Here is a 24,982-nt window from a genome sequence, read left to right as displayed (position 1 = left end):
GGCAATCCACTTTACTTCTCTGTGCTCCGGTTACCTCGTCTGTAAAATGGGGATTAAGAATGTGAGCCCAGACTGAGCCCCCTTTTTCCTCTCCTCCTCCCCAACCGTCCCTCAGTCCTTCCTCCTTCCCCTCCCCACAGCATTTGTATATATTTGTATGATTTATTTATTTTACTTGTATGTATTTACTATTCCATTTATTTTGTTAATGATGTGCCTATAGCTATAATTCTATTTGTTCTGATGATTTTGACACCTGTCTACGTGTTTTGTTTTGTTGTCTGTCTCCCCCTTCTAGACGGTGAGCCTGTTGTTGGGTAGGGACCGTCTCTATATGTTGCCGACTTGTACTTCCCAAGCGTTTAGTACAGTGCTCTGCACACAGTAAGCACTCAATAAATATGATTGAATGAATGAATGAATGAGCCCCACGTGGGACAACCTGATTACTTTGTATCTACCCCAGTGCTTAGAACAGTGCTTGGCACATAATAAGCACTTAAATACTACATTATTAATATTATTATGGGCCTGGGAGTAAGAAGCCCTGGGTTCTAATCTTACACCATTTTTTTTTTTTCTTTACTGGTATTTGTTAAGCCCTTACTATGTGCCAGGCACTGTACTAAGTGCTGGGTTAGATACAAGTTAATCATGTTGGACACAGTCCCCATCCTACATGGGGCTCACAGTCTTCATCCCCATTTTACAGATGAGATAACTGCAGCACAGAGAAGTTAAGTGACTTGCCCAGGGTCACACAGCAGACAGGTGGTGGAGCCAGGATTAGAACCCAGGTCCTCTGGCTCCCAAGCCCGTGCTCTTTCCATTAGGCCAAGCTGCTTCTCACTTGCCTGCTAGGTCACCCTGGGCAGTCATTTAGCTTTTCTGGGCCTCAGTTCCCTCCTTCGTCAAATGGGAATTCAGTACCTGTTCTCCCTACCCCTTATCGACTGGGAGCCCCAAGTGGGTCACGGATCGTGTCGGACCTGATTATTTTGTTTCAACCCCAACACTTCTACCCCAGGGGCCGGTGCAATGTAAGCAATTAACAAACACCACCGTTATTATTAGGTTGGAGGAGAAGTAGAGCAAGTAATTCCACCCTCAACACACCCTCAGCATTGTTATGCTGCCTACCCTCCACTGGAAGCTTCCATAACTATTAATTGCAGTATTTATCAAGGGCTTATTATGTGTCAAGCACTGTTCTAAGTACTGGTGAAGTTACAAGTTTATCAAGTTGGGCACAGCCCCTATTCCCCACGGGGCTCACAATCTAAGTAGGAGGTTGCAGGATTTAATCCCCATTCTGCAGATGAGGAAACTGAGGCACGGAGAAGTTATGTGACTTGCCCAAGGTCACACAGCAGATACATGGTGGAGCTGGAATTAGAACCCAGGTCCTCTGACTTCTGGGCCCATGCTCTTTCAACTCAGCCATACCGCTTTCCAGCACGGAAGCTTGGACAAAGGAATGAGTCAATCAATCAATCATACTTATTGAGCGCTTACTGTGTGCACAGCACTGTACTAAGCGCTTGGGAAGTCCAAGTTGGCAACAGATAGAGATGGTCCCTACCCAACAGCGGGCTCACAGTCCAGAAGGGGGAGACAGACAACAAAACAAAACATACTAACCACATAAAATAAATAGAATATGTACAAATAAAATAAATAAATAGAGTGATACAAACATCTATACATATATACAGGTGCTGTGGGGAGGGGAAGGAGGTAAGGAGGGGGGATGGGGAGGGGGAGAGAAAAAAGGGGGCTCTTGGCACATATTCATTCATTCTTTCAATCATATTTATTGAGCGCTTACTGTCGACACCCCACCCTTCTCTCCCTCATGACTATCCTCAGAAAAACTCAAAACCCTTTCCAATCCATTTGTCAATGGTATTTTTTGAACATCTATTGGGTACAGACCACTGCACTGAGTCCTTGGGAGAAGACAATAGCATTAGTAGCATCTTGGAGTCTAGCAGGGGAGACAGACACTGAAATGAATTACAGAAAACTCTTTCCTCCTTCCACCTTCACCACATCCCTATGAGAGAAGGCAGGGTTAGGAACCAAACAACCCATTTTAGAGATAGTGAAAGTGAGACTCAAATATAATAGATCACAGGCTCCGGAGCCATGAGTAGAAGAGCAGAAATCCTGGCCCCCATCCCGGCACCAATCTGTGAAAAATCTGGTATTTACATGAAGTAGATACAAAAATCCCACCTGTGTTTGCTTCACGGTATGTGGTCTGGGTGGAATTCCAGGGAAAGAATCTGGATACCATGTTCCCAGGGGAGTCTCAGAAGACTGAACTCCACATCTCTGTTTCCCAACAGGCAAACTCCTTATCCAAATAAACGTCACCCCACACAATGGGTCCTTGATGCCGCAGTCTACAAACTCACCATCAAAAACCACAATAAGGGCCCCTTGATTAGGGAGAGAGGGAACGAGACAAAACTGGAGCCATCAGTAGATCCTGCTGGAAGTGTCTCTCCAGAGGGGAACCGTTTTTGAAGGGAAATGTTCTCCACTGGGAAAACTAATGGCATAGTGTGGAGTCGCATGGCGTAGCATGGCCCAGCGCTTAGAACAGTGCTTTGCACATAGCAAGCGCTTAATAAATGCTATTATTATTATTATTAAGCACAGGTCAGGGTGTCAGAAGGTCATGGGTTCTAATCCCAGCTCCACCACTTGTCTGCTATGTGACCTTGGGCAAATCACTTCACTTCTCTGGGCCTTAGTTACTTCATCTGTACAATGGGGATTAAGACTGTGATTCCCATATGGGAAAGAGACTGTGTCCCACCTGATTACCTTGTATCTACTTAGAACAGTGCTTGACACACCATAAGTGTTTAACAAATAGCACAATTATTAGTATTATTATTGAAGGGGACCATTCTCCGGGGAGACTGTTTTCTGAGGGGAACTGTTCTCTGAAGAGGGGGACTGATCTCCAAAGGGGTACCATTCTCTGGAGGGAACCATTCTCTGAGGGAGACCATTCTCAGGGAGGAATCTGTCTCATAGGGGAACTGTTCTCTGGTGGGGACACCGTTCTTCGGGCGGGACTGCTCTTTGAGAAGGATCGTCCTCTGGGGAGAACCATTCTTTGAGGGGTACCATTCTCTGAGGGGAATCGTTTTCTGGGAGGAACCTCTCTCTGAGGGGAACCGTTCTCTGAAGGGAACTAATAATAATACTAATCGTTATGATATTTGTTAAACACTTACTATGTGCCAAGCACTGTTCTAAGCACTGGGGGTAGCTACAAAGTAATCAGGTTGTCATCATCAATCGTATTTATTGAGCGCTTACTATGTGCAGAGCACTGTACTAAGTAAGCACTTGGGAAGTACAAATTGGCAACATATAGAGACAGTCCCTACCCAACAGTGGGCTCACAGTCTAAAAGGGGGAGACAGAGAACAAAACCAAACAAACAAAATAAAATAAATAGAATAGATGTGTACAAGTAAAATAGAGTAATAAATATGTACAAACATATATACATATATACAGGTGCTGTGGGGAAGGGAAGGAGGTAAGATGGGGGGATGGAGAGGGGGACGAGGGGGAGAGGAAGGAAGGGGCTCAGTCTGGGAAGGCCTCCTGGAGGAGGTGAGCTCTCAGTAGGGCCTTGAAGGGAGGAAGAGAGCTAGCTTGGCGGATGGGCAGACGGAGGGCATTCCAGGCCCGGGGGAATGTCCCACATGGGGCTCCCAGTCTTAATCCCTATTTTACAGATGAGGTAACTGAGGCCCAGAGAAGTGAAGTGACTTGACCAAGGTCACATAGCAGACAAGTGGCGGAGCCGGGATTAGAACCCGTGCTCTTGACACTAGGCCACGCTGCTTCTCTTAAGGGAAAACATTCTCTGGGGGGAATTGTTCTTTGAGGGGAACAGTTCTCTGAAGGGGCCTTTCTCTGAGGAAAAAGGTTTTCTGGGGGAATCCTTCCCTGAGGGGAATCATTCTCTGTAGGGAATTATGTTGCCAATTTGTACTTCCCAAGCGCTTAGTACAGTGCTCTGCACATAGTAAGCGCTCAATAAATACGATTGATTGATTGATTGATTGTAGGGGGAGCCATTTTTTGTCAGGGAACAATTCTCTGAGGCTAAGCAGGGAAGAAGAAAGCTCAGCTCTAAGATTATTCTTGTTTTTGTTCCAGCAAAGCCAGCCCTTGACCCCTTCTCTCCCTTGGTCACTAAGCATTTTCCTCATGGTACTCCTTGCCACAGTATAGGATGAAAAAAACCCATTCACTCATTCAATCGTATTTATTGAGTGCTTACTGTGTGCAGAGCACAGTACTAAGCGCTTGGGAAGTACAAGTTGGCAACATATAGAGACGGTCCCTACCCAACAGGGGGCTCACAGTCTAGAAGGGGGAGACAGACAGCAAAACAAAACATATTAACAAAATAAAATAAATAGAATAAATATGTACAAATAAAATAAATAAATAGAGTAATAAATACTACAAACACATCCCACCACTTGCCATCTTGGGTGCCAAGAAATTCCTTCTGCTAGCCCATGTTGATGGCAATGCAATCAATCAATGGTATTTACTGAGTACTTCCTCTGTACTAAATGCTTGGGGAGAATATAATAGAGTCCCCCCACTCCCCTTGTAATGGTATTTGTTATTATACTTACTCTGTGCCTGGCACTGTACTAAACACTGGGGTAGATACAAGTTAATCAGGTTGGACACAGTCCATGTCCCACGTGGGGCTCACAGTCTTAATTGCCATTTTACAGATGAGGTAACTGAGGGACAGAGAAATGAATGCCTTCCCCAAGGTCACACAGCAGAGAAGTGGCAGAGCCGGAATTAGAACCCAGGTCCTTCTGATTCTCAGGCCTGTGCTCTATCTACTGCTTTTCAATAGATCCATGAACTCTCATTCAAAGCTCCTGCCCCCAGGCTAGCCCCAGGCAGCAACCCAGCCCTTGGTGCCCTAATCAACCAACCTGGCTTTTAATAAAAGTCTATCATTCAATCAATCAATAGGATTTATTGGGTACCTACTGTGTGCAGAGCACTGTACTAAGGGGTTGGGAGAGGGCAACAGAAATAGTAAGCATGATTACTGCTCTTGAGAAGCTATAGTAAAATGAGTGAAGGGGATACTAAGCTCATTGTGGGCAGGGAAATTGTCTGCACTTAGTACAGAGCTCTGAACACAGTAAGTGCTCAATAAATATAATTTAATTAATTAATTAATTAATTATAGATAGGAGGAATAAAGTATCTAAGATACGTGTGCAAATGCTCTGAAGGGTTGTCAGTTGGTCAATCGTATTTTTTGAGTGCTTATTATGTGTAGAGCACTGTACTAAACACTTGGAAATAAGCTTACAGTCTAGAGGGGGAGACATATTAATAGAGATAAATAAAATTACAGATATGTACTTCAGTGCTGAGGGGCTGGAAGGAAGGATGAATAAAGAGAGCAAGTCAGGGTGAGGTAGAAGGGAGATGGAGAAGAGGAAAGGAGGTGCTTAGTCAGGGAAGGCCTCCTGGAGGAGACGTGCCTTCAATAAAGCTTTGAAGGCATGGAGAGTAACTGTCTATAGACTATGAAGAGGGAGGGTCTTCCAGGCCAGAGGGCAGGATGTGGGCGAGAGGTCGGTGGCGGGATGGACGAGATTGAGGTACAGTATGTATGACTTGACAGAATAATAATAATAATAATAATAATAATAATAGCATTTATTAAGCACTTACTATGTGCAAAGCACTGTTCTAAGCACTGGGGAGTTTACAAAGTGATCAGGTTGTCCCACATGGGGCTCACAGTCTTAATCCTCATTTTACAGATGAGGTAACTGAGGCCCAGAGAAGTGAACTGACTTACCCAAAGTCACACAGCTGACAAGTGGCAGAGCCGGGATTTGAACCGATGACCTCTGACTCCAGAGCATGGACTCTTTCCACTGAGCCACGCTGCTTCCCCTAATGTAAGCATAAAGCAAGGCAAGAGAAGGGTCACATTAAAGGAGCTAAGTGTGTGGGCTGGGTTGTAGTAGAAGAGTAGCGAGGTGAGTTATGAGGGGCAAGATGATTGAGTGCCCTAAATTGTAAGGAATTTAAGTGCCTAGGTGGACTACAAGTGACAGAGGAGGGATATAAGGTGAGGAGACTAGGGAATAATCAGGGAAGGCCTCCCAGAGGAGATATGATTTGAAAAGGAATTTAAAGAAGGGGAGAGCAGTGGTTTTCCAGATATGATGCGGAAGAGGACGAGCAAGACGTTGGTGGAGGGAGAGAGAATGGGAGCAGCAAGGCACAGTAAGATGGTTATTTTGAGAAGAATGAAGAGTGTGAGCCGGGAGGTAATCAGAGTAGAGAGTGACTAAGGAGGAGAGAGAGAGGGAGAGCTGATGGCAGTCCTTAAAGTCAATGGTCTAGAGTTTCTGCTTCCTGCAGTGTGGAATTGGTAACAGTTGGGGGACTGGGAGGAGTGGGGAGATGAATGGAGAATGACATGTTAGAAAACTGATCCAGGTAGCAGCGGGAAGTAGGGAGTTGAGAAAGATTGGAAGCAGGGAGGTCAGTGAGGAGGCTGGTTCTGCAGTTAAGCTGAAACATGACCAGTGCCTGGGCCAGCATGGTGGCCATTTGGATGCAAAATGTTCAATAAAAGGGGATCATCACTGATGAAAAACATCAACAGTACTTGCACTTGGATTTGTGCCCTGTATTTGTCCCACCCTCGGTCCCACAGCAGTTGCGCACATCTCTGTAATTTATTTCTTTATATTGATGTCTGTCTCCCCCTCTAGACTGTAAGTTCTTTGGGGGCAGGGAGCATACCTACCAACTCTGTTGTATTGTACTGGCCCAAGCTTTTAGTACAGTACTCTGCACACAGTAGGAGCTCAGTAATTGTCATTGATTGAAGAGAGATAATAATTATTAATATATTATTATTGTACTTGTTAAGCACTTACAATGTGCCAAGCAGTGTCCTAAGCACTAGGGTAGATACAAGTTAAGCAGATTAGACACAGTCCCTGTCCCACATGGGCCTCAAACTTAACCCTCAATTTACAGATGAGGCGATGAGGCATACAGAGGTTAAGTGACTTGCCCAAGGTCACAGAGCAGACAAGTGACGGAGTCGAGATTAGAACCCAGGACCTTCCATGCTGTATCCACTAAGCCACGCTGCTTCTCATTAGACTGGAAAGACAACCCAGGCCTAGACCGCGCAAGGTTAAAAACAAGGTTCTTCTGATTCTCCCAGCCGCTGCAAGCAGATCCTGACCCGGGTCCATTAACCAAGCAGTGATGTCAGAGCCATCGGAGCCGCCCGAGCTGAGAGACACGTGATGCCGAGGCAGGGAGTCAGCCAAGGGCAGAGGAAGGGAAGCAGCCAAAGCCCAGTGGGCAAGCTGAGCAGACGAGCTGCTGCAGCCCCACACAGGGACGAGGGGGCAGGGAGAGCAGCAGGCCGGAGCCAGCGGCGGCCACGCCGCTCTGCCCAGCCCATCACAGAATCAACCCCAGCAAGCTCCCACCCTTGTGTGCCTCTTCCCGGTAGCCAAGGGGAGATGAAAGTCCAGCAGGGCTGGGGACCTCCCTCTCCCCAGACAGATCTTCGTACTGGGCCCAACTGCGCAGTTGGGTTTTTATTTCGTGAAGAGAAAACCAGGCAAGATTAGGAAGGGGAGCACGGCTGGCCTCCCCCTGACCGTCTGTCAGTCCCTCCCCTCTTGGGCCTAGAATTCCCTCCCGGGCTCCGGGCCAGGAGCCGAAGTCATCTGGTCCGAGCACATTCCAGAGGCCAGACGATGCCAGAGGAGTGGCCATCCGTGTGACCATCACACACACAGATGTGACCATCACATCTTTTAGACCGTGAGCCCACCTTTTAGACTGTGAGCCCACTGTTGGGTAGGGACCGTCTCTATATGTTGCCAATTTGTACTTCCCAAGCGCTTAGTACAGTGCTCTGCACATAGTAAGCGCTCAATAAATACGATTGATGATGATGATGATCTGGAGAGCATGGGGCTTGAGACCCGGGGGAAGGAGGGAGGACTTTGGGGCCGGCCCCACCTTTACCCTCCTGCTCCCCTTCTCCCCTCTCGTCCTGCAAGGTGATGGAGAAGACAGTCCCTTCAGACAACTGGCACTACTAAGAGAGATTTATGCTCTCATTAATCATAACAATAGTACTTGTTAAGTGCTTACTATGTTCCCAGCACTGTACTGGATACAAGTACACATCCCCGTCCCACATGGGGCTCACAGTCTGAGTGGGAGGGAGTAGGATTTAATCCTAAACTGTAAACTCATGGGCAGGGAACATGCCTACCAGCTCTGTTATATTGTACTCTCCCAAGCCCCTAGTATAGTGCTCTGCACAAAGTGCTCAATAAATATGACTGACCGCCCCATTTTAGAGATGAGGAAATTGAGGCACAGAAGCTAAGTGACTTGTTCAAGATAACACAGTACCATGTGGCAGAGCGACATGTCCATGGAAGACCAAAAGCTACAACTTGTTTTATCTTCCCAGGCCATAAATGAGGTGCTAAGTGAACCTTTCATCCACACAATATTCCCCTGTGAAAAGGGGACGATTTCTGTTTTCATTTTCCAGATGGGGAAACCGAAGCCCAGAGAAGCTAAGAGGCTTGCCCGGGGTCACACAGTGAATCAGGAGTGAAGCAGGCATTAGAATCCAAAGGATCTAATCGGAATCCCAGATCAGCACTCTTCCATCAAAGAACTTTCCCTTTTATTATTATTATTAATGATAATATATTAATATGTTATGTTATTATTATTATATATAACAATAATAATACTTATGGTATTGTTAATTGCTTACTATGTGCTAATCAGGATGGACGCAGTCCCTGTCCATGAGGCTCACTGTTTTAATCCCCATTTTACAGAGGAGGTAACTGAGGCACAGAGAAGTGAAGTGAGTTGCCCAAGGCCACACAGCAGACAAGGGGCAGAGCTGGGGTTAGAACCCTGGTCCTTCCGATTCCTAGGTCCGTGCTCTATCCTGTAGGCCACAAACAGCTGCCCCATTCCATGACTAATATTTACTGAACACTTATTCTGCACAGAGCATTGTCCTAAGCGCTTGGGAGATACAATATTTTTGGTGGAATCGATCCCTGCCCTCAAAGAGCTTTCACTGAAGCAGGGGAGGCAGACACTACAATAAATTACAGGTAGCAACAGAGTAGCAGTAATCCAATGCCACATTCACCCTAACCTTGGAGAGTTCTAGAGAAAGAGTCTGGGCCTTACCAATAATAATAATAATAATGATAATAATGATGATGGCATTTGTCTGTTGGGATTTAGAGAGGGTCACTCACATATTGGGGAGTCTCCTCTCTACCCTTTAAACTCTTTCCTCCACATGTAACTTCTAACCGTGGCTCAGTGGAAAGAGCCCGGGCTTTGGAGTCAGAGGTCATCGGTTTGAATCCCGACTCCGCCACTTGTCAGCTGTGTGACTTTGGGCAACTCACTTAACTTCTCTGTGCCTCAGTTACCTCATCTGTAAAATGGGGATTAAGACTGTGAGCCCCCTGTGGGACAACCTGATCCCCTTGTAACCTCCCCAGCGCTTAGAACAGTGCTTTGCACACAGTAAGCGCTTAATAAATGCCATTATTATTATTAACATCTCCCTAGCTTCTGCCCTGGAATTCTGAAAACCAAGATAACCACACCAGCCCTGAGGCAGAAGAAGCCCGAGTGATATCTCGTGGTCTCTGACAACATTTATTTTCATGTTTTGTTTTGCTTTATGGTATCCCTTAAGCGCTTACCATATACCAGGCACTGTACTAAGCGCTGGGGGAGATACAAGCTAATCAGGTTGGACACGGCCCCTGTCCCACATGGGGCTCACAGTCTTAATCTCCATTTTACAGATGAGGTAACTAAGGCCTTGAGAAGTAAAGTGACTTGCACAAGGTCACACAGCAAGAAATTGACAGAGCTGGGATTTAAACCAATCAATCAATCAATCAATCGTATTTATTGAGCGCTTACTATGTGCAGAGCACTGTACTAAGCGCTTGGGAAGTACAGATTGGCAACACATAGAGACAGTCCCTACCCAACAGTGGGCTCACAGTCTAAAAGGGGGAGACAGAGAACAGAACCAAACATACCAACAAAATAAAATAAATAGGATAGAAATGTACAAGTAAAATAAATAAATAAATAAATAAATAAATAAAAACCCAGGTCCTTCTGACTCCAAGGCTGTGCTCTATCCACTAGACCACTGTTAAGTGTTTATTATGTATCAAGACTTTTAGACTGTGAGCCCACTGTTGGGTAGGGATTGTCTCTATATGTTGCCAACTTGTACTTCCCAAGCGCTTAGTACAGTGCTCTGCACACAGTAAGCGCTCAATAAATACAATTGATGATGATGATGATGATCAAGAACAGTTCTTAGGCCTGGGATAGATACAAGTTTAACTGATGGGGCATAGTCCCTGCCCCACAGGGAGCTCACAGTCTAAGCTAGAGGGGGAATAGGTACTGAATCCTCATTTTACAGTTGAGGAAACCGAGGTACAGAGAAGTTAGGTGACTTGCCCAAGGTCACCCAGCAGACAAGTGGAGGATCCAGGGTTGGAACCCAGGCCTTTTGGTTCCCAGGCCCGTGCTCTTTCCACTAAGCCGCAAATTCAGCTCACGGATTCTCTGACTAGCTGGCCAGGTTGGACAGCATAACAACCACTGAATGATTGGGTATCGTCTCTGCCAAGGTCTCAACTTAATCCTGTTCACAGCTGCTCTGAGTCGGAAAAAGAAGGGCACCTCTCTGATCTCTCACAGTGCCAAGAAAGGCCACATCCAATCTGGACCTTTGTGAGCTGTGCCCCATTCAGCCCCTATGGCAAAGACAGTTTGACTTGATCCACTTCTTTCTCTCTTTCCTAAAGAATAAGTTTTGGTTTAATCCAGTCAATCAATGGTATTTATTGAATGCTTACTCTGTGCAGAGCTTGGGAGAGTACATTACAACAGAGTTGTTAGACACGTTCCCTGCCCATAACAAACTTACAGTCTAGAGGGGGAGACAGACGTTAATATCAATGTTGTAAAATATATAATTTATAGATGTATACATATGAGAAACAACGTTTCTTTCCAACCGCGTCCACCTGCCACAGCAGGTACTCAGTTACCACTGCCAGTGACTGAACTGCCCAGAAATTTGAGAACAAAAATGAAAAGAATCAGAGTGGATCTCGCCAGCTAATTCATGACCAGAGAGTTTGCATCCTCACTTTGCAGCCAGCTAAAAGAGGAGTTGGAAATGGTGAGGCTTTTTTTCTCCAGTCACCTGGGGTCCCGTCCGCCCATTACTACCCACTGCCCCTCTGGCCACCTGGCAGCTATGGGGGCTGGAGGGTGGGAATGGGGCCTTCCAAACCAAGTCCTAATAATAATAATGATGACATTCGTTAAGCCTTTACTACGTGTGCTCACTTTTAGACTGTGAGCCCACTGTTGGGTAGGGACTGTCTCCATATGTTGCCAATTTGTACTTCCCAAGCGCTTAGTACAGTGCTCTGCACACAGTAAGCGCTCAATAAATACGATTGATGATGATGATGCGTCAAGCACTAGTCTAAGGACTAGGATAGATACGAGGTAATCGGGTTGGACAAAAACCCTGTCACACATGGGCCTCGCAGTCTTAATCCCCAGTTTACAGGTGAGGTAACTGAGGCACAGAGAAGTCATGTCAATCAATCAATCGTATTTATTGAGCGCTTACTATGTGCAGAGCACTGTATTAAGCGCTTGGGAAGTACAAATTGGCAACACATAGAGACAGTCCCTACCCAACAGTGGGCTCACAGTCTAAAAGTGTGTCTAAAAGTCTATTAGTGTGTCTATCTAAAAGTCAGTCATGTGACTTACCCAAGGTCACAAAGCAGACAAGAGGCGGAGCCAGGATTAGAACCCAGATCCTTCCGACTCCCAGGCTAGGCCATGTCCTGATCGAGGCTTCCCCTTCTCTGCCCCAAACTCTGAGCAACAAGTCAGAGACTTCTCCCCTTAGCCAGATGCCAGCCTGGGTTCCAGTTCAACAGACAGTGAAAATATTTCTTCATCTCGGCTCCAACCCCACGGTTTTCTCTTTCAAAAGCAACATCTCACAAGCCAAAGCAAAGGGAACTGGCATCACTTACTTGGTCTGCGACTGGGCGGCCACCGGATCTGTGGGAAAACAAAGAAAAAGGAAAACAGTCAGGCCTGAGACAATCCCGAGGGGCCAGTCAGAAGTAACCTTATCCCGGCCACCCAACCTCTCACTTTGGGGAAGGCTGTTTGGAGGTTAGCAGCATGACTGAGTGGAAAGAGCACAGGGCTGGGAGTCTGAGGACCCGTCCGCTGTGTGACCTTGGGCAAGTCACTTAATTTCTCTGGGCCTCATTTTCCTCATCTGTACAATCGGGATTAAATCCTACTCCCTCCTACTTACACTGTTAGCCCCATGTGGGACCAAGGATTGTGTCCAACCTGTTTATCTTGTATCTACCCTAGCGCTTAGGATAGTGCCTGGCACGCAGTAAGTGTCTCTATATGTTGCCATCTTGTACTTCCCAAGCGCTTAGGACAGTGCTCTGCACACAGTAAGCGCTCAATAAATACGATTAATTGATTGATTACTTAACCAATACCACTATTGTTGTTATGAGATCATCCCATCCCCATTCCCAGGCTCATCCGAGAGCTAGCAGGTCTAGTGTTTCTGGTATAGGGTTCGATTTCTGGACAACTCGTCTCAATCAGTGGTATTCGTTAAGCGCTAACTATACACAGAGCACTGTACTAAGCATTTGGAAGAGTCCAAAAGAATAGAATTGGTAGAAAGGTTCCCTTTCTGTCGGTCTCCCACCACAATGGTATGTGGCAGTTTAAGCACTTAAACGGTGCCAGGCACCGTACTAAGCATTGGGGTGGATACAAGCAAATTGGTTTGGACACAGTCCCTGTCCCACATGGGACTCACAGTCTCAATCCCCAGTTTACAGATGAGATAACCGAGGCCCAGAGAAGTGAAGTGACCTGCCCAAGGTCACACTGCAGACAAATGTGTGAGCTAGACTGTGAGCTTGTTGAGGGCAGGAATGTGTCTGTTTGTTGTTATACTGTACTCTCCTAAAGAGCTTAGTACAGTGCTTTGCTCACAGTAAGAGCTCAATCATCATCATCATCATCAATCGCATTTATTGAGCGCTTACTACGTGCAGAGCACTGTACTAAGCGCTTGGGAAGTACAAATTGGCAACATCTAGAGACAGTCCCTACCCAACAGTGGGCTCACAGTCTAAAAGGGGGAGACAGAGAACAAAACCAAACATACTAACAAAATAAAATAAATAGAATGGATACGTACAAGTAAAATAAATACAATAAATACAAATATTTGCTCAATCAATACAAATGAATGAAGGAAAGTGGCGGAGCCAGGATTAAAACCCATGACCTTCTGTCTCCCAAGCCCATGTTCTATCCATTACACCATGCTGCTTCACCTGATCTCACCATCCCCTCCCTTCAGACTTTTGCTCTCCAACCAGCTGGCTGGAGAGCCCTAGGTATTCTAGTCAATCAATCAATCAATCGTATTTATTGATTCTAGTAAACTGGTCCCCGCTAACGTCGGCCACCAGCCCGCTTGGGGTGGTTCACGAAGCGCGAGTCTGCCTGTCCTCACTGGCACATCTGCCTGGCTGGCAGTAAATTCCCACTCAGTTCTCCCTCTAAATAACTGCCAGAGAAACAGGATGACCTGGTGGACAGAGCACAAGCCAGCAAGTCAGAAGGACTTGGGTTCTAATCCTACTCTATTACTTGTCTACTGTGGGATCTTGAGCAAGTCACTTCACTTCTCTGTGCCTCATTTCCTCATCGTGAAATGGGGGTTAAGACTATGAGCCCCATGTGGGGCGGGACCGTGTCTAACCTGATGGGCTAAGCGCTTAGTACAGTACTCTGCACACAGTAGGCGCTCAATAAATATGATTGAATGAATTAGCATGTATCTACCCCAGAGCTTAAGACAGCGCCTGGCACATAGTAAGCACTTAACAATACCACAAAATAAAAACTGCTCAGGTGATGAAATCCAGTAGCCCACAAGTGACTCTTTTAAGACCAGCAAGACTGGGTCCCTCTCTCTTACCCCACCTGCTCCCTCCAGGTTATGGGGAGACGTGACAGGGTGAATCACTGTTTTAATGAGAAAATAATGGGAGGGACAGAGTCAACCTAGTCACTATACCTCAGTATCGTTTGTCTCGCTGCTGACAGCTTGCCTACCTCTTGCTTCTGGTCTGGAACACCCTCCTTCTTCATATCCAACAGATATTCTCCCTACCTTGAAAACCTTAGTGAAGGCACATCTCCTCCAAGAGGCCTTCCCTGACTAAGCCCTCCTTTCTTCTTCCACTCCCTTCTGCGTCACCCTGGTTTGCTCCCTTTATTCCCCCCCCCACCCCAGCCGCAGTGCATTTCATCATCAGCATCATCATCAATCGTATTTATTGAGCGCTTACTGTGTGCAGAGCACTGTACTAAGCGCTTGGGAAGTACAAGTTGGCAACATATAGAGACAGTCGCTACCCAACAGTGGGCTCACAGTCTAAAAGGGGGGACAGAGAACAAAACCAAACATAGTAACAAAATAAAATACATAGAATAGATATGTACAAGTAAAATAAATAAACAGAGTAATAAATATGTACAAACATATATACATATATACAGGCGCTGTGGGGAAGGGAAGGAGGTAAGATGGGGGCATTTATATACATATCCATAATTTATTCATTTATATTATTGTCTGTCCTCCTCTCTAGACTGTAAACTCATTGTGGGAAGGGAGTTTATCTAAAACTCTGCTATATTGTTATATTGTACTTAAACACTTAATACAGTGCTCTGCACACTGTAAGCACTGAATAAATGCGATGGATGGATTGAGACCTGGGTTCCAGCCACTGCATCTTTCAGAACCTTGAGGAGTCCCGATCTTCAGACAATGCACCTAACATCAGCAATTTGGGGTGACAACTTCTCTATCACATTTTGCATTTCGAATGGATCCGGATATGACCGTCAATCAATCAATGGCATTTATTGAGTGCTTACTATGTGTAGAGCACTGTACTAAGCGCTTGGGAGGGTACAATATAACAGAGAAGGTAGACACATTCCCTGCCCACATCGAGCTTACAGCCTAGAAAACCATCTAGGCTCCTCCAGCGATTGCGTGATCGACAGTAACCAAAAGGGCAAGATGGTACTTTTAGATTCACCTGCAAGTTAAAGTGAAGTATCCAAATCCTCACAGATTGTTTTATTTTCAAGTGAGTCATTCAGTTACTTCAGCCTGAAAGAGCAGCATGGCCTAGTGGAAAGATCCTGGATCTGGGAATTAGGAGGTCTGCATTCATCATCATCATCATCATCATCAATTGTATTTATTGAGCGCTTACTGTGTGCAGAGCACTGTACTAAGCGCTTGGGAAGTACAAGTTGGCAACATATAGAGACAGTCCCTACCCAACAGTGGGCTCACAGTCTAAAAGGGGGAGACAGAGAACAAAACCAAACATACTAACAAAATAAAATAAATAGAATAGATATGTACAAGTAAAATAAATAAATAAATAAATAAATAAATAAATAAATAGAGTAATAAATATGTACAAGCATATATACAGGTGCTGTGGGGAAGGGAAGGAGGTAAGATGGGGGGATGGAGAGGGGGACGAGGGGGAGAGGAAGGAAGGGGCTCAGTCTGGGAAGGCACTATTCCTGATCTATAGGAAGACCTTGGCCAAAAATCACTTAACCTCCCTGCCTGGCACATAGTAAGCACTTAACAAATACCATTAACAAATAAAACTCGCACTGCAGTTTTATTCTTTATTGTTTTCTTACCAACAAAGAGTATGTGTCAATGACACCTCTTCTGGGAGCCGGGGGGGATAAGAGAACGGTGGAGAACGGGGTTGACCTGACGTCTACAGGGTTTTTGGTCAGGCCCCAAGAAAGCAGATTTCTGCTAAGGCCCTTTTCCCCAGACTGGTTCTATTCTCAAAGTCATGGCTCCCTTGACCTCTCTTCCTAAGTCGGGCTTATACTATGTGAACTCCTTCACCACTGGCAATGGTAAAATGTCAACGCTGCCCCCAACTGAGCCTGGGTGGGGAGCTATTTTTTTCATGGTATTTGTTAGCACTCACTATGTGCCAGACACTGTTCTAAGCACTGGGGTAGATACAAGCTAATCACAATGGATACAGTCCATGTCCCACAGTCTTAATCCCCATTTTGCAGATGAGGGAACTGAGGCACAGAGAAGGCAAAAACTACTCACCCTCGGCTTCAAGGCTGTCCATCACCTCGCCCCCTCCTACCTCACCTCCCTTCTCTCCTACTCCAGCCCTTCTCCATCACCTCACCCCCTCCTACCTCACCTCCTTTCTCTCCTTCTCCAGCCCAGCCCGCACCCTCCGCTCCTCTGCTGCTAATCTCCTCACCGTGTCTTGTTCTCACCTGTCCCGCCGTCGACCCCCAGCCCACATCATCCCCCAGGCCTGGAATGGCCTCCCTCCGCACATCTGCCAAGCTAGCTCTCTTCCTCCCTTCAAGGCCCTACTGAGAGCTCACCTCCTCCAGGAGGCCTTCCCAGACTGAGCCCCCTCCTTCCTCTCCCCCTCCTCATTCCCCCACCTTACCTCCTGCCCCTCCCCACAGCACCTGTATATATCTATATATGTTTCTATGTATTTATTACTCATTTTATTTGTACATATTTATTCTATTTCTTTTATTTTGTTAATATGTTTTGTTTTGTTCTCTGTCTCCCCCTTCTAGACTGTGAGCCCACTGTTCGGTAGGGACCGTCTCTATATGTTGCCAACTTGTACTTCCCAAGCGCTTAGTACAGTGCTCTGCATACAGTAAGCGCTCAATAAATACGATTGAATGAATGAAAGTTAAATGACTTTGCCCGGAGTCATTTAGCAGACAAGTGGCTGAGCTGGGTTTAAAACCCAGGTCCTTTTGATCCTTTTGACTCCTAGGCCCATTTTCTGGCCTCTATTTTCCTTGAGAAATCAATCGATCGATCAATCAGTTGATCGATCGATCAATCGATCAAGTATATGTATTGAGTGCTTGCTGTGTGCAGAGAACTGTAAAAAGCACTAGGGAGAGTATAATAAAACAAAGTTGGTAAACACATTCCCTGCCCATAAGGAGCTTATAGTCTGAAGGGGGAGACAGATATTAAGTAAATTACTGGTATGTACATATATGTTTGTACATATTTATTACTCTATTTATTTGTTTATTTATCTTACTTATACATATCTATTCTATTTATTTTATTTTGTCAGTATGTTTGGTTTTGTTCTGTCTCCCCCTTCTAGACCGTGAGCCCGCTGTTGGGTAGGGACCGTCTCTATGTGTTGCCGACTTGTACTTCCCAAGCGCTTAGTACAGTGCTCTGCACACAGTAAGCGCTCAATAAATATGATTGATTGATTGATTGATAATTGTTGGGGGAGAGTGTGGGACATTCTTAAAGGGTACAGATCCAATTGCATACGTGACACAGAAGGGAGAGGGTATAGGGAAGATGAAGGCTTACTTGGGGAAGATGTAATTTTAATAAGGTTTTGAAGGTGGGTAGAGTGGTGGTCTGTCATATATGAAGGGGAGAGAAAGTTCCAGACCAGAGGCAGAACATGGGCAAGGGGTCAGCAGTGAGAGAAATGTGACTGAGGTACATTGAATAGGTTGGCTTTAGAGGAGCCAATTGTGCGGGCTGGGTTGTGCGGGCTGGGCTGTAGTAGGAGATCAGCAAGGTAAGCAAGGTAAGCTTCTGCGCATAAAGAAGCAGCATGGCTCAGTGGAAAGGGCACAGGCTTTGGAGTCAGAGGTCATGGGTTCAAATCCTGACTCCGCCACTTGTCAGCAGTGTGACTCTGGGCAAGTCACTTCACTTCTCTGGGCCTCAGTTACGTCATCTGTAAAATGGGGATAAAGACCGTGAGGCCCCCGTGGGACAACCTGATCATCTTGTAACCTCCCCAGAGCTTAGAACAGTGCTTTGCACATAGTAAGCGCTTAATAAGTGCCATCAAAAAAAAGGTAAGGTAGGAAAGGGCAAGCTGTTTGAGTGCTTAAAGACGATGGTAGGAGTTTCTGTTTGATGCAAAAGTGGATGGGGAACCACTGAACGTTCTTGAGGGAGTGGGGAGACACGGACCTTTTTTTCCACAAAAATGATATGGGCAGCAGATTGAAGACTGGAGTGGGGATAGACAGGAGGCAGGGAGGTCAGCAAGGAGGCTGATGCAGTAATCACCAGAGAGGTGATTAGAGAAGCAGATTAGATTAGATGATTAGAGAAGCAGCGTGGCTCAGTGGAAAGAGCACAGGCTTGGGAGTCAGAGGTCATGGGTTCTAATCCCGGCTCCGTCACTTTTCAGCTGTGTGACTTTGGGCAAGTCATTTCACTTCTCTGGGCCTCAGTTTTCTCATCTGTAAAATGGGGATTAAGACTGTGAGTCCCACATGGGACAACACTGATTACCTTGTATCCCCCCCAGTGCTTAGAACAGTGCTTGGCACATAGTAAGTGCTTAACAAATACCAACATTATTATTATTATTATTAATCAAGACTGGATAAGTGCTTGGATCAGCATAGTAGCAGTTTGGAAGGAGAGGAAAGGGTGGCTTTTAACAAAGTTATGAAGGCAGAACTGACAGGATTTAGTGACAGGTTGAATGAGAAAGGCGAGTTGAGAATAATGTCAAGGCTATGGGCTTGGGAGACAGGGAAGATAATGGTGTTGTCTGCAGTGTTGTGAAAGACAAGAGGAGGACGCAGTTTGGATGCAAAGATGAGCAATTCTATTTTGGATACATTAAATTTGAAGAGTCAGTGGGATATCCAAGGTCACGAAACCCTACCTATGGAACAGAAGGGGTTAATATTGGCCACTCTGGTTGAAAAGGAAAAGGTTTCAGAAAGGACAAGACCGAGATTTCAATCAACTAATCAATCAATCAGTCCATCATATTTACTGAGCATTTACTGTATGCACAGCACTGTACTAAAGTGCTTGGGAGAATACAACATAAGAATATAACAGACACATTCCCTGCCCACAGTAAGCTTCTAATCTAGAGAGGGATTTCCCACTTAACCCTTTCCAAGACATCAGGCATGGCAACGCCAAGGTCCCTCGAACCTTTGGTGGGGGGGGGGCGGGCGGGGGGCCTCAGTCGGATGCCCACTGCCCAAGTGCCAATCCCTCTAGTAACAAACTTGGAAAGGACTGTACGGTCAGCTCCTTGTGGGCAGGGATCACGTCTACCAACTCTATTCGATCATTGTCTCCCAAGCCCTAGTACAATACTCTACACACAGTGACTGCTCAATAAATACTACTTACTGACTGACTCTCTGTCCCCCTCAAATTTAGCTCTCAAAAACACAGCTTCTTTATCTGCAGCCCTTCACAGAACACTCCATAGGCAAAGATGCTGATCTCCAGAGCCAAACAGCCCTTGCCAAAAGAATCCTTTAAAATGATGCCAAAGTGACCCCAGCTGTTCCAGAAATCCTAGGAATGTGGAATTCCCAGGAGCTCAGAATGCGTTTTCCCATTTTCTTTTCCTGTTCCAATACCAGATTCAGCAGCTGAAATCTAAGCCATTGTGACTACCAGGGGAAGGACAGAAGAGGTTGGCTGCAGAAATGGCCGAAGACCCAGGAGGCATCTTACTTGTGAAAGGGCGGGGAGCCAAGTCGATTAGCAGGGGATCCCCTTCCTTCTCAGCACCCCAGGTGGCCTCTCCATCCTGCTGCTCGGGGCTTTTGCTTCCTGGTCCCGTCTTGGAATCCTCCTCCTCTTCGCTGTCTTCGAACTCGAAGGCCTCTCCGAAATCCTCTTCCTCCTCGGGGGAGGTGGCTGGGGCATTCTGGGCCCGATGGTCTCCTGTGCGAAGACATGAGGAAAGAAGGGAGGGGGTCAGCACGACTGAAGGGCAGGCATTAAGGAAAGGGACACAGAGGGATGTTTAGAGGGGTGTCCTAGGACTAAGCCACCGATGGAGGAAGCAATAAAGCACTACAGAGTGGGACTAAAATTAAACTACAGGTTCCCAGGGCAATAAAAGACTCCAGAAATCAACTAGTGCATTCCTCCCAGCCTCCAGGCAGGGCTTGCACAAACCACTCCAGACACATCCATGCAGGCAGCTGATGGTATTCTGCTAACCCAGTGACCCATTGACCAAGATGGAAATGCTAGCAGGGGGAGGGAAGGCTGGGAGTAACGTGGGTGAAGCCACAGCAGATCCCGCCGCCAAATAGGCTCTCCCTGGACTCCCGATTTCTGAGGAGGATTTGCAAAGTCAAGGTAAGCTGTGGGCTAGAGGGGGCAATCTGATTAAGGATGAGATTTAAAACGGTCCCGATGTTAATTACGGGGCAACATGGAAGCCTGGAATTTCTCTTCAGTGAGGTTACTGTGTGACAAGCTACCAGTGACCCAAACTGAAGCGTATTTAGCCTCTGATCGGTTCCTAGCTCCTGCCACCTGGGTTATAACCAACCCTCTGGCCATGAAAGGCTCTTCAGGGGAGAGTGCATAAAACAGCTGCCCAGGAACCTGTTCTGAGAGAAAAATATTGCTGCCTACCTGGGTTCCTTCAAAACCTTCCAAACCCCCTGGGGCCACCCACCCTGTTCTTTCTACTGAGCGGCCTGTTCTTTTTACTGAGCCTGTTTGGCCTGAGGAGCAGGAACTTATTTCTCTTTTTTAAAAAATATAGAATACTTTACTAAGCACTGGGGTAGATACAAGATCAACAGGTTGGACACAGTCCCTGTTCCACCTAGGGCTCCCAGTCTTATTCTCCATTTTACAGATGAGGTAACTGAGGCATAGAGAAGATAAGTGACTTGTCCAAGGTCACAAAGCAGGCAAGCGGCAGAGCTGGGATTAGAACCCAGGTCCTCTTATTTCCAGGCCTATCCTATTTATTTTATTTTGTTGGTATGTTTGGTTCTGTTCTCTGTCTCCCCCTTTTTGACTGTGAGCCCACTGTTGGGTAGGGACTGTCTCTATGTGTTGCCAATTTGTACTTCCCAAGCGCTTAGTACAGTGCTCTGCACATAGTAAGAGCTCAATAAATACAATTGATTGATTGATTGATTGTGCTCTTTCTACTAGGCCATGTTGCTTCTCTGTTTCCATCCTGGCCTTTCCTTCTTCTGCTTTACCTTCTCCCTCCATCCCTGGAATCCGCAAGCTTGCCCTCTTCTGCTGGTTTCCATCCCACCCTTCTTCCTCCTATCAATCAATGGTATTTACAATGTGCAGAGAACTCTCTATTAAGCGCTTGGGAAAGTACAACAGAGTTGGGAGGCATGTTCCCTGCCCTCACCTAGTTTACAATCTAGAGGGGAAGACTGACATTAATATAAATATCCTCCCTCCTCACACTCTGATTCATGCCTCAGTCTCCCACATCCAGAGGCTCCTCAGGCTGCAAAGGACTTTGGAAAGTCACCTGATCTTGTCCCTCTGGAAAGGATGCCTCCTAAACCACCTCAGTCTTTTTTGGAAAGACAACGCATTCCCGCCATCTCCCTGGGTGACCCATTCCCGTGTTGAAAAGCCCAACCCAGAAGGCCAGAAGCAAGTGAGGGACAGTTGCGAGGCCATAGTGTGGCCTCCCTCACCAACCTAGCCCGAGTTTATCCTCAGGGCAGGGTTTCTATGGAACAGCTCGGACTCCAGTCCCAAGCAGTCAGAGAGGAGCCAGGATTCAAGCCCACGGGACAGCTCTTCCATCCCAACTCCTGTGCCTGTCTTTAGCTTCCACCAATCAATCAATCAATCAATCAATCAATCGTATTTATTGAGCACTTACTGTGTGCAGAGCACTGTACTAAGCGCTTGGGAAGTACAAATTGGCAACATATAGAGACAGTCCCTACCCAACAGTGGGCTCACAGTCTAAAAGGGGAGACAAAACCAAACATACTAACAAAATAAAATAAATAGAATAGATATGTACAAGTAAGATAAATAAATAAATAAATAAATAGAGTAATAAATATGTACCAACAGATATACATATATACAGGCGCTGTGGGGAAAGGAAGGAGGTAAGATGGGGGAGATGGAGAGGGGGACGAGGCGGGGAGGAAGGAAGGGGCACAGAAGGAGCACAGAGCACAGGGGCAAGAAGGAGCACAGAGTTTAATTTGTTTTTTAATGGTATTTGTTAAGTGCCTATTGTATGGCTAGCACTCTTCTAATTACTGGGGTAGATTTATTCATTCATGCATTCAATCGTTTTTATTGAGCACTTACTTTGTGCAGAGCACTGTACTAAGCACTTGGGAGAGTACAATATAGTAGTAGATATGTTCTCTGCCTAGCTTATAGACTAGATGGGGAGACAGACATTAATATAAGTAAATATATTTTGCTGATTTTTACGTTAAGTGCTATATGGCTGGAAGGGAGATGAATAAAGGCAGCATTCATTCATTCATCAATTCAATCGTATTTATTGAGCGCTTACTGGGCACAGAGCACTGTACTAAGTGCTTGGGAGAGTACAGCATAGTAATAGATATGTTTCCTGCCCACACGAGCTTATAGACTAGATGGGGAGACAGACATTAATATAAATAAATAAATTTTGCTGATATTTACGTAAGTGCTATGTGGCTGGAAGAGAGATGAATAAAGGGAGCATTCATTCATTCATCAATTCAATCATATTTATTGAGCGCTTACTGTGCGCAGAGCACTGTACTAAGCGCTTGGGAGAGTACAACATGGTAACAGATATGTTCCCTGCCCACACGAGCTTATAGACTAGATGGGGAGACAGACATTAATATAAATAAATTAATTACTGATATTTACGTAAGTGCTATGTGGCTGGGAGATGAATAAAGGGAGCATTCATTCATTCATCAATTCAATCGTATTTATTGAGCACTTACTGTGCGCAGAGAACTGTACTAAGCGCTTGGGAGAGTACAACATAGTAATAGATATGTTCCCTGCCCACATGAGCTTATAGACTAGATGGGGAGACAGGCATTAATATAAATCAATCAATCAATCAATCAATCAATTGCATTTATTGAGCGCTTACTGTGTGCAGAGCACTGTACTAAGTGCTTGGGAAGTACAAGTTGGCAACATATAGAGACAGTCCCTACCCAACAGTGGGCTCACAGTCTAAAAGGGGAAGACAGAGAACAAAACCAAACATACTAACAAAATAAAATAAATAGAATAGATATATACAAGTAAAATAAATAAATAGAGTAATAAATATGTACAAACATATATACAAATATACAGGTAAATGAATAAATTACTAATATTTATGTAAGTGCTATGTGGCTGGAAGGGAGATGAATAAAGGGAGCATTCATTCATTCATCCATTCAATCATATTTATTGAGCGCTTACTGTGCGCAGAGCACTGTACTAAGCACTTGGGAGAGTACAACATGGTAACAGATATGTTCCCTGCCCACACGAGCTTATAGACTAGATGGGGAGACAGACATTAATATAAATAAATAAATTTTGATGATATTTACGTAAGTGCTATGTGGCTGGAAGGGAGATGAATAAAGGGAGCATTCATTCATTCATCAATTCAATCGTATTTATTGAGCGCTTACTGTGCGCAGAGCACTGTACTAAGCGCTTGGGAGAATACAACATAGTAATAGATATGTTCCCTGCCCACATGAGCTTATAGACTAGATGGGGATACAGACATTAATATAAATAAATAAATTACTGATATTTACGTAAGTGCAATGTGGCTGGAAGGGAGATGAATAGGGAGCATTCATTCAATCGTATTTATTGAGCGCTTACTGTGCGCCGAGCACTGTACTAAGCGCTTAGGAGAGTACAGCATAGTAATAGATATGTTACCTGACCACACGAGCTTATAGACTAGATGGGGAGACAGACATTAATATAAATAAATAAATTACTGATATTTACGTAAGTGCTATGTGGCTGGAAGGGAGATGAATAAAGGGAGCATTCATTCATCCACTCAATCGTATTTATTGAGCGCTTACTGTGTGCAGAGCACTGTACTAAGCGCTTGGGAAGTACAAGTTGGCAACATATAGAGACGGGCCCTCCCCAACAACGGGCTCACAGTCTAGAAGGGGGAGACAGACAACAAAACAAAACATGTGGTAAGGTGTCAAGTCATCAGAATAAAGAGAAGCAAAGCTAGATGTACATCATTGACAAAATAAATAGAATAGTAAATATGTACAAGTAAAACAGAGTAATAAATCTGTACAAACACATACACAGGTGCTGTGGGGAGGGGAAGGAGGGAGGGTGGGGCAAGTCAGGGAGACACAGGTGTGGGAGAAGAAGAAAGGAGGGCTTAGTCAGGGAAGGCCTCTTGGAGAAGATTTACCTTCAATAAGGTTTTGAAGTGGGGGAGAGTAATTTCCTGTTGAATTTGAGGAGGGAGAGTATTCCAAGCCAGAGACCCCCTTCCTTCCTCTCCCCCTCGTCCCCCTCTCCATCCCCTCCTTCTTACCTCCTTCCCTTCCCCACAGCACCTGTATATATGTATATACGTTTGTACATATTTATTACTCTATTTATTTATTTATTTATTTTACTTGTACATATCTATTCTATTTATTTTATTTTCTTAGTATGTTTGGTTTTGTTCTCTGTCTCCCCCTTTTAGACTGTGAGCCCACTGTTGGGTAGGGACTGTCTCTGTATGTTGCCAATTTGTACTTCCCAAGCGCTCAGTACAGTGCTCTGCACATAGTAAGCGCTCAATAAATACGATTGATGATGATGATGATGATG

The 24,982-nt window shown here is 45.4% G+C and overlaps 1 protein-coding gene across 1 annotated transcript in view; it reads right to left on the bottom strand.

Moving 5' to 3' along the window:
* The window catches only part of ARHGEF10L (Rho guanine nucleotide exchange factor 10 like), a 176,320-nt gene that overhangs the window by 133,768 nt on the left and 17,570 nt on the right, over window positions 1-24,982 (bottom strand). Inside the window, 2 exon segments of the mRNA XM_038747301.1 lie at window positions 12,234-12,261; window positions 19,862-20,074. Of these exon segments, the coding sequence (XP_038603229.1) occupies window positions 12,234-12,261; window positions 19,862-20,074 (241 nt within the window).

This window comes from Tachyglossus aculeatus, chromosome 5 (assembly GCF_015852505.1).
Source record: "Tachyglossus aculeatus isolate mTacAcu1 chromosome 5, mTacAcu1.pri, whole genome shotgun sequence".
NCBI lineage: Eukaryota > Metazoa > Chordata > Mammalia > Monotremata > Tachyglossidae > Tachyglossus > Tachyglossus aculeatus.
Note: the sequence above shows the minus strand (reverse complement) of the source record. Positions and strands in the feature narration are given on the sequence as shown.